This window comes from Citrus sinensis, chromosome 3, assembly GCF_022201045.2.
Source record: "Citrus sinensis cultivar Valencia sweet orange chromosome 3, DVS_A1.0, whole genome shotgun sequence".
NCBI classification, from domain to species: domain Eukaryota; kingdom Viridiplantae; phylum Streptophyta; class Magnoliopsida; order Sapindales; family Rutaceae; genus Citrus; species Citrus sinensis.
In genome coordinates this window covers 15,516,165-15,527,169 of record NC_068558.1, presented here as the reverse complement: position 1 = coordinate 15,527,169, position 11,005 = coordinate 15,516,165, and the positions used below count along the sequence as shown (strand labels likewise).

At 32.0% G+C, this 11,005-nt stretch overlaps 1 protein-coding gene across 1 annotated transcript; it reads left to right on the top strand.

The window, feature by feature from the left end:
- Positions 1–3,015: 3,015 nt before the first annotated feature.
- LOC102620360 (ribokinase) lies at positions 3,016–9,766 on the top strand. The gene is made up of 4 exons (XM_006477912.4): positions 3,016–3,877; positions 6,367–6,552; positions 6,827–7,022; positions 7,204–9,766. The coding sequence occupies exons 1-4, from the start codon at positions 3,218–3,220 to the stop codon at positions 7,293–7,295; spliced, it is 1,134 nt and encodes a 377-aa protein (XP_006477975.2). The 5' UTR covers positions 3,016–3,217; the 3' UTR covers positions 7,296–9,766.
- Positions 9,767–11,005: the final 1,239 nt, after the last annotated feature.

Sequence of the window (11,005 nt, the reverse complement as noted above, 5' to 3'; positions counted from 1 at the left end):
ATGAAAGAGAAGTTGAGAAGGGAGGATGAAATGGGAAGATCTCGAAGAACAGGCTTCAACCACTTAAATTGCCCAAGAATGAGAAAATGTTACCTTCTACAAAATATCTAAGTCGCCACGTGTCTATACGGGACCACAGAATAGTGACAACTACATTAGAGTCGCTAGGCCACGTAGCTACCATACGGTCCCTGCTTGAACTATCTCCAAAGTATCTCCTTACGAGTCGCTAAAGTCAAAATTAAGAAAGGAGGACCATACACAAATTATCTGCACCATCCCTAGTGAAATCATGTGCTCTTTAGTCCTATTGATTCATTCAAAATGGGCCAATTAGAGTTAAAAGCACACTATTAGCATAGACTGTCCCCAAATGGACAGCTGTAAAAACTAAACAAGCTCAAAAGTCTCTATAAAAGGAGCCAAATTACTCTTAAGACCCTATGTGAGGAGGGGAATCACCAATAATTTGCTACGTGTCCAAAAGGACATAAAAATGCCATCAGAGGCACTTCACTTTAATAGGTCATATTGGTCTCACTAAGGGGTAAGTTCACTCTTTCACCAAAAATAACTCAGCTCTTCTCATATTCCAAAGTTTTTTGCAAACCCATCATCTCCTCCAACCTCCCATTGACTTGACAGTTAGAGTGTTGTCGCCAACACCTCTAATGACTGTTTCTTGTGATTTCAGGTTCGTCTTAGCCGTCACTGTGCCCTGAAACCGTCTTCAAAGAACCCATCACCATCTTCACTAGAAAATTACCCTTTGTAGAGAAGCTTCCATAATGCTTTGGGCTAAACCAAAATTAGGCCAAAACAAATTTTATACCTAGTACAATTCCATATATATCATTATATATATTATAAAAATATAAAATTATCCTTATTTATTAGGAAGTAAAATTATTAAATTTAAAGAGATTACTAATATTACCAATTATATTAAGATAAGAAAATAAAAATAAAATTAATAATATAAAATATTTTTTTTAGTTATCAATTGTTATATATACACAATAAAAAATATTTTCTACATACGTTTATAACTGTGTAAATAAATTTATTTAATATTTTGTCAAATTTAATCATTTACATTCTTATAGTTGTTTAATAGTAAGATTAACCAAATACATATGACTACTTTAAAAACTAACAGTGCTTTTAAAAATAAATTTTATCAAATATTTAATTCATTCCCTTTATAGCTAACTATTTCTATACTACAAATAACAATAATTATTTTAAAAACTACAGCATTTACGAAACTTACCCTTAGAATGCATCATGTGATGGATAATAAAAGAAAGAGACTTAAGGCTTAGGAAATAATGACTGAAGCACCCAACATCATGTTAAAAGAATCAGGTGACAAATGTTGAACTCGATGTATAATCATCATATAATCAAAATATAGACAAAAGAATGAACGGACAATAAATTCTTTTTTTTTATAGATTGATATATTACAATTATAATTTTACTAATATTTATAGTAAGAAGCCTATCGAGAGTATCCTTGATAATTTTGATATGGCACGATCAAAATTTTTACCTTCACATAATACCAGAACGACATATATTCCACTCTTATTAATGAGGAGACAATTTCACTCTATCCAATTTAATTAGAAGGAAAATCGAGTTCTCACAATGGTTGAGACTCGAACCCATTTACTTAAGCTAACTTAAGTGCATGAGTGCATGGAGTTGTGCCCTTTGGTATGAATGGACAAGATTAATTCCAAAAATGAACAGACAAAGTTAGATTACCAAGGATATAAATCTTGCGCTAAAATTTGAGTGCTCGATATAAATAATAGATCAATAGAGTGAAAAGAATCAATCTTCAGATCATTTTCAGTTTAGCATCTCTTTAGGAACAAAAGGAATGGAAACTCAATTTAAGAGCATCTCCAAAAGCTTCTATAAATTTTACTCTTCAAATATCTATTTACTTACCTATGTGGCAAATAAAAGAGTGAAAAAATATGCTATTCTCCAAAAGACTCTTCAAATAGAAATAAGTTAATATTATTTTAATTAAATAATTATTTTTTAAAGGAAAGGTCAATAGCAATTAAAATATTTCTCTATTCTCTAATAAAAAGTAATAAAATATAAATTGAAGAGGGAAAAATCAACTCTCCAAACTTGAAGAGAAAGAATTATTTTTTATTTGAAATTTTTTAATTGAAATGTCTTTTGGAACCTTAAATATTGATGTGGCTCTTCATATAAGTAATAAAATCTTATTTGAAGAGTTTTTTAGTGATGCTCTAATAACATTCTTGAGTTTCTTAGTTTTTCGAAGTTATATTTCTCTAATTGGAATTTTCTTTTTTTTTTCCTCACTTCTATTAAATAAATGATGACTTAGTTATATATATTACTTCTGGACGATTATTTGTTTAAACAATTCAAATAAAACTAAACTAGACCTTAAGAAATATTTATGCTTGAAATGAAACAAAAAAGGCGAAATTAAAGGTTTGTTAATGTGTTGCTACTCTTGAAATCAATAAACAACATTCAACATATTTATTTATTTAATAAAAAAAAAGAACATTTATCTTTAGAAATAGCCATTACTAAACAAAGCTTTTGGCTTCATAACTCTTCAGTATTGACTTCGGTAAAAAAAAATATCGGTCATGTTTAATACCAGATATATATGGATTAATTTTAGATTATCTTATCGTAAATTTACTATTTTAAATTCATTTCTTTTACTTTTAAAAATCTAAATTTATTTTTATTTTTTGTTAAGAAAACAAAAAAAAAATCAGCCCACCTCTTTTTATTGTTTTTGAAATAAAAATAAAAGTAAGTAAAAGTTTTAAAAAATAATAAGATAATTTAATTATATTCATGAGGGATAATATAAAATTTATCTTGTATATATACATTTTTAAAAGGGCTGACGTGGGGCAGTTTGATGACTGCTAAGACAAGAACACGAGGGTGTCTTGTTATATGTTACATATGAGGGGGCTGAGTGAAAAACAATACTGAAAATTAGAGCTTGAAATCTGCGTAACTTCAAGAGCACGATGCCCGTGCGCACACCAAAGTCCACGCCTCCACTTCACTTGTATTCTTAGTAGTCGTCAAAATCCCAGGAAAAAGAAAACGATCAATTCACTCCTTGTCTCATATCAAAGTCTGAAATTTCTCTGCTCTGCAAAAGCTAATAACAATAATAAAAATAATAATCATGAAAGGAATATCGCTTTCACCATCAAACCATTGTCAACTCAAATTCCAAAACATCCTCGCAAAACAACTCAACAAACCGATCAACACAATCCCATTTCACTTCACCATCACAAATCGCCAATTCCCCGCACATGTTATTAAATGCCAATGTCAGCGAAGAGACCAAAACCCAGTACCCAAAAACCCCATTAACACGCCACCACCACTGGTAGTAGTTGGCTCAGCCAATTTTGATATCTATGTGGAAATCGACAGGCTTCCTAAAGTAGGCGAGACAGTTGCAGCCAAGACTAGCCAGACTCTTGCTGGGGGCAAGGGTGCCAATCAGGCTGCTTGTGGGGCGAAACTCTCCCATCCAACTTACTTTGTGGGTCAAGTGGGTGAAGATGCAAATGGGAAATTGATCACTGATGCTTTGAGTGGATGTGGGGTGAGATTGGATTATATGAATGTTGTTAAAGATGGTGGTGTCCCTACTGGACACGCTGTGGTGATGCTGCAGTCTGATGGGCAGAACTCTATTATCATTGTTGGTGGGACTAATATGAGTTGTTGGCCTGAGAAGTTTGGTGATGAGGATTTGGAGGTTGTGAAGAAGGCTGGGATTGTTTTGCTTCAGAGGGAGATTCCTGATTCTGTCAACATTCAAGTTGCAAAGGTCAGGTTCTTTTAATCTTGTCTTATTGTCGATTGCAATTAATCCATATATTTGTTATTTTTCAGTTTATTCATAGGCATTAGATTCGTTCTGAGTATTGTGATTTATACAAGCTATGGAAATATGGTTTAGATTTAAAGAATATTGATAGGAGTGTAAAGAGGTTTACACTAATAATTTGAATCAATCTAATAATTCAGTAGACATGTCATATGTTAGTTATTTTTAAGTTCATATGCATATGAAGTGCAAGATGAATTCTTGGTTCATATGCATCTGGACCTTTAACTTCTTTCTGTAGAGAGTTAGGATTGTTCTGTAGTCCTGAAGTATGCAAAAGATGAGAGAAATATTGATAGGAGTGTAAAGAGGCAACTTAAAAGATCATATGGAATTGGACCATAAATAGGGGAAATTTATTCAAATGTACTATTTATTTCCTAGTGTATACCCTAAGTAAGAAGACCGCTATTGTGAACATGAGAGTGGTGAATTTATATCACTTTCTTGAATGAGGATTGCAGCATTAATATCTTATATTAGGAGATAATATCCATTGGGAGATTAGGTGCAAGTCTGTGTGAGACGATTGATAAACAGATAGGTTGGACTTAAGACATAAAGATAAAACATAAGTAACCAAAGTTCTAGGAAGACATAGTTTGAAATTGCATTTTGGTCTTGAATTGCAAGCCTGACTGTATAGTTTGGATGTTCAACTGTGGCTTTGTTACATTGTTAACTCAACAGAGAAATTGGTTTGTTTATTCAAACAAATTCCACTTCAACATTCAAATTTGAAATTTTGCATCACTCATTGAAAGTTCCTCGGGTCTCAACATGGTATGTGGATATGCTGTTATTTTATATTCAGGTGATAATTTGTAATTTGTACATCCTTTTCGCTACAATAATGCCATACTTAATGAAATAACTTTTTAGCTACGAATACTTTTAATCTCTTCTCTCTCATAGGTGCAAGTAGTGTGGGCTACATATTGGCCTCTCTGATCCCTGAATTCCCCTTTACCCATTATAGTGGTTCCCTGTAATTTCTCATCAGAGGAAGTTAGATACCACTAATCAAAGCTTAATGGTATTTTGGAGCCCACCAAAACATTACCCTTTGACTCGATTAAAATCTTTATATGGAAAATGATGTGGAAAACACAAATAGTCTACTGTTATGTGATCGATTATACTCTGCAATGTGGATATGATTGTCACCGGGGTCTTCATATGGAATTGTACATTTTTCTAGGGAAAGATTCACTTTTTTGTTTATTATTTTCTACACATTCTGTTTCTTTTGTATCCGGAGTAGATTTTTGTGGTAGTAAAATATGACTATACTTTTTTTTAAGGGGTGAATTAATTATAAAGGTTTTGAAGAACTGTAGTATTATTTGGGAAAAATGAATTTAATTGACTACATTTAACATAGCCAATATTATCAATGTGATTGTAATAGAAATTAAAGCATAGTCCTTAACAGATGAAGTCAACAAAGAGCTGATACATTTATCAATTAATGTTGGACGTAGTTGGAATGTTATCTTGTCAATTTGGGATCATTTTTAATCTAATTTTGTTTACTTACGGAGTTAAGGATGTTACTGGTTTAAGGTTACCTGTTTTTCTTTCTGAAATTTTTATAAAGTTTATGGAGTCAAGGGGAAATCAATAATTCTGGGAATTTTATTATCCATGCTTCTTATTTTGGGTATTAATTGCTGTAGGAGTCTGTTTCTGTTAGTTTGTTGGGTCTTCCCTGGTTCAAATCTGGTTTGAATTCTGAAATTATATTTTATGACATTTATTTTTACGAATACAATCTGAAAAAGCATTTTATTATGCTTTTCCTAGTTCAAGTATACAATCTTTCTGTTGACCTGGAGGGAGAACAATAATAATAAAGTATTTTCATAAGCTTTTAAGATTAATTTGCTGGAGCAATTACCTAGTGTTTGTGTATATTATTTTTCTTTATTATATGTCTCTACAGTATTCATTATTACTTCTAGCAACGGTATGACCCTAAACATCCAACAGTTTTCCCTTAAATGAATCCTCAATTCTTCTTAAACCTTTTCACCTCAATGCAAAGATAGTTCTCAGTTAGAGCTGTGAATTTAAGATCTTCTGCAGCTGAGTGTTCTTGTTCTGCATCCACCAAATGTTTGAAACTCTAAAGCATCGTTAAGGGAAAAGGAAAAAAAAATAATGGTGCCAAAGTCTTCTTTCTTTAGTTTGCAAGCAATCATTTTCCCTCTCGATCCACACATGATCTGGAGATTTTGATTGAATATTATGTAAGTATTGAACTTTGAAAATATTGTGGTTAAGGAGTTTTTTTGTTTCATTATTTTCCACTGTCTCTTGGAATTTGTCACTTTGAATTGCATTGAGGCTTTTTATGTTTTCAATTTGTTTGGTCTGCTTTCTTTCGATATTTAGTTTTGCATATTCTGATGCCATCATATCTTTAGGCTGCAAGAAGTGCAGGTGTTCCAGTCATTTTTGATGCAGGGGGAATGGACGCTCCAATCCCTCAAGAGCTGTTGAATTTTATTGATATCTTGAGCCCCAATGAATCCGAACTTGGTCGTTTGACTGGAATGCCAACTGACAGTTATGAACAGATTAGTGAAGCTGTGGTGAAGTGTCATAAAATGGTGAGTGTTGGCACGTGAAAATTTCTTATTTTTGGAGGCTTCATAACTCAGCAAATATTTCATCTCTAGAGCAATAGACTTGTTAAATAAAAAGAAAGCAGATGTTGCAGAAATTGAATTGTTACATTGCGAAGTATTACAAGTTTAATGAATCTGAGATCCCGGCAACCATCTTTTACCCATATGGTTTGTTCTTGGCTTTTAAATCCATCAAGTGCCAATGCATATAAAGTGTTTTAGTATTTATTTGAATGTCGGAGGTGTCTGTTTTCAGGGTGTTCAGCAAGTTCTAGTGAAACTTGGGGCCAAGGGATCGGCTCTATTTGTAGAAGGGGAGAAACCAATTAAACAATCAATTATACCAGCTGCAAGAGTCATAGATACAACTGGAGCTGGTGACACTTTCACTGCCTCTTTTGCCGTGGGTTTTGTTGAGGGCAAGTCAAGAGAGGAATGTTTGAGATTTGCTGGTACGTTGGTGAAGAAAGATGGTAGTATTTGTCATGGTGATATTCACTCCCCAAAAGCACCGCCAAAAAAAAAAAAACAAATACACACATGCACACACAAAACAAACAAGTATTTATTATCCCGGAATTAATATTGCATAGCAACAAATTTTTTATTTTTACCTTTTGCAACTTGTTACAGCTGCAGCTGCTTCTCTTTGTGTCCAAGTGAAGGGAGCCATTCCTAGCATGCCTGATAGGAAATCTGTTTTGAATCTTCTTCAGTATGCTTGATAATATTCTTGTTCTTCCAATAGCAAAGAGCTATGAACTTTCCTTTTGCATATAAACAAAATGAAGAGGTAACTCAATTTTTTTTTTTTTTGAAGAACTGGTAATTCTTTACTTTTGTTTTTCTCTGCAAATGGTCGCTAAGATAGATTTTATCCTTTCTCACATTAAAATTGTAAGAATCTGAAGTTGAAAAGTATCTATGAGGTATAGGAAATTTAAGCAGAGTTCTTCTCTGAAATGTTTGGGCTCAGCAGTATGAGACAGTTCCACTACTCCTAATGATATGAACTTTCTGCCTTAAATCTGAGCCGTCAACGCTACATGCCAATGCTATTTACTTTAACAAGACACGTCAGTCGGCTTAGCCTATCTATTTGAAGGGGTTGATTATCATTTGGAACCTGAAGATTTTACTTGCTGTGACACTAGGACTTTAAACTTATTGCTTTCTCATACGTACATACCCTTCTTGTTTTATCCCTTTAATTGCAGACCTTAGAGGGCCTAATTTGGGATTGCGCAATCTAGGGGCTTATTTGATATTTCAGTCTTTGTATTACACACCCCTTTTTAGTTGATATTTTCTATATATCGGCCTTTTTCCTTTAGTAGGAAAGTATTATCACGAAATTAATGAAAAACAAATGCCACAATTATAAGGTTTGGATACAACTGGGATCTATCAATAGTGTTAGTGTTGCATTGTTTGCAAGTAATTATGTTGCTTTGCTGAATATTTGCCAAATCACCTGAAAAATTGGTATATGTCTAGATATTATGCAGCTTGAGAATGTAGTTCCGAAATTTGTGTTAGGGGTTTTTAATTAAAGATGCCTTAAAAGTAGGGTATTTAGTTAAATATATCCCATGCTTAAAATATCCCTAAAGAAAAATATAAAACACACACAACTCACCTCCAACACTCTTTACTTCTCACTCTTTTTAACTCCACACAACAAAAACTCACTCCACACTCAAAATCACTCATGAACAGCCAATGCACTGAGATTTTAGTTTGCAGCTGGGTGCATTATTCATCACATGAATATGGTATTTGAAATTTTATTTTTATTTTGTGTTATTTATTTATTTTGTTGACATTATATTATTTTTAGGGTTTTGTTTGGTTTGTGATAAACAATAAAGCAACTCATATTTTCATTATATTTTCATTATATGACTGTTATTTGATGGATTTTATAACTGCATTCGTTAAAACCTGAAGTTGCTGTCAAAATTTTGTTCTGCACCCTGACATACACGACAACAGTCGTGTATGTATGGATTTACACGATTGTAGTCGTGAAAACGTGCAAAAGATTCAAATTATTATGACACTCTATCATTTTATTGGTGCAAAAAATATATTATTTTCACTAGATATATCCTTTTACTATTACTGGACTATAGTGGTGTGTTTTAATAAGTTACACGACTACTATCGTGTACGTATGAACTTATATATTATAATGTACATATATGTAAAATGTTCCAACTATTATGAGATCCCAGCATTTTATCAGTGCAAGAAAAATATTTTTTGAAGAAGAAATATGTCATTTGACTATTTATAGTCATGTATTTCTATAACTTACACAACTGTCATCATGTATGTATGACTTTTGTCATGTATGTATAAATTTACACGATAGCAGTTGTGCAAGATTGAAAGATATAGTAGCTGTTATGACACTTAGCATTCTGTTAGTATAAACATTACATATTTTTACTAAACATATTCTCTAACTGTTTATTAGACTATAGTTGTGTATTTTATCAAGTTACACAACTATTGTCACGACAACAATCGTGTAAATAGACAGACAGTTCCACACTTCATAATATACCTGGTTTGATTTTTTTTTGTATAATCATTTGTTGTATTATTGTAAGAAGTGACTTCAGTATGTGTGCCTATTATTCTTTAGAATCATAAGAAATTAGGATAGCATCACAAGGTGAAGAAAAGTTACGCCGTAAGTACGGTAGGTGTGGTTCTTAATGATATAATCGACTAACTTGTAATGCACCAATCTCACTGTCGAACAATGAGCCCGTAGTTAGACCAAATGAAACAAAAACAAGCACACATACTACTATGAACCTTACATACTTGTCATTTTTGTTGTTTTAATTTCTTTAATATCTAAAATAGTTAGTTGATAAATTTTTACCTTTTTGTTTTGCAACTGGATAAACATGTTTGTGTGGCTTATGCTGTTTTCAAAATGAGGCGACCGGGGCCTTATAATACATGGGTCGAGTGTTTGGGCTGAGCATGCAAATAATTATGATGATTGTGCAGCAACTTCCATTGTATTACGACTTATTTATGATTTGAACATTCATTGGATCTATGTTATTTGATGTACAATTACTTTTGTTATTTGTTAAATTCAAGTATGATATGTTAAAGCCGATGTTGATTTTGTTGTCATTATAATAAATGTTTTAGGTAATTTTATGTTCTATGTCTACTTACCCAACTACAGTCGTGTATTTTGGCTCTTACTCGACTATTGTCGTGTATATCTGATTGCACTCAATTATAAATGTGAATTTATTAAATACTCGACTATTGTCGTTTATTTATGAAAATACCCGACTAAAGTTATGTACCGATGCAAATACCAGCTGGTTATGTATGTTTACAAATACTCAACTGCTGTCGAGTATTTGTGAAAATATCCGACTGCAGTCGTGTAGCAATTCAAATACCACCTGGTTATATATGTTTGGAAATACTCGACTGCAGTCGAATATTTATGAAAATACCCAACTGCAGTCGTGTACTAATACAAATATCAGCTGGTCATGTATGTTTGTAAATACTCAACTGCAATCGAATATATGTGAAAATACTCAACGACAGTCATGTATTTGGGCTGAGCATTTCTTGAGCATATATGACCATTCTATTACATCACATACATTATATAAAACTATCTTCTCTGTCATTAATTTACTTAATAAAAAAAACATATGTATGATGTCAAATTAACTTTAATGATATCAAATATCAACATCCCATTGTAATCATTACATCTCATGATAAGTAATCCAAAAAATGACACATCAGTAAAGTTTTTAAGAGTGGGACACTACGTAGTTTTTTTCCAAGACCTACTCCAAAATAATTTGACAGCCAATGCTTTTTGAAATTGTGCAACATCATCTTGTTGGAAATATGAATTGACATCAAGTCAGTGGGCCAGGACCTCTAAGAACTGTAACAAAAATGGTCCACAATCACCACTAAAAAAATTTATATAAATCAATCGTTAAAAATCACCATTGTTATTGTTAAGTCGAAAAAATATAATTTCAGTTTGTAGTAAAAATAATACTTCAAATTTATTATCACTATCGTAATATATTATCAATCTACCAAATGATCACACAACATAAAAGCAACAGATATGAGAACTTTTTACAACTTAAAAATGTTCTATATATAAGACAACATGACTTTCTTACAACTAGCATCTACAGGATCAGCATAACTATATTATTTCAAGAACAAACCCATCAAATTAAAATATATTGCCAATAACTATGAACTCAAATAATTTTTAAATGAGTTATAAACAAAAATAAGAAATAAACCATCACTGCCACATGACATAAAAATCAAACTTTATGTATCAAGTATGTTAACAATTCCAAATAAAGTATAAATATTAAAAGAAAATGTTGAATTTTCCATAACA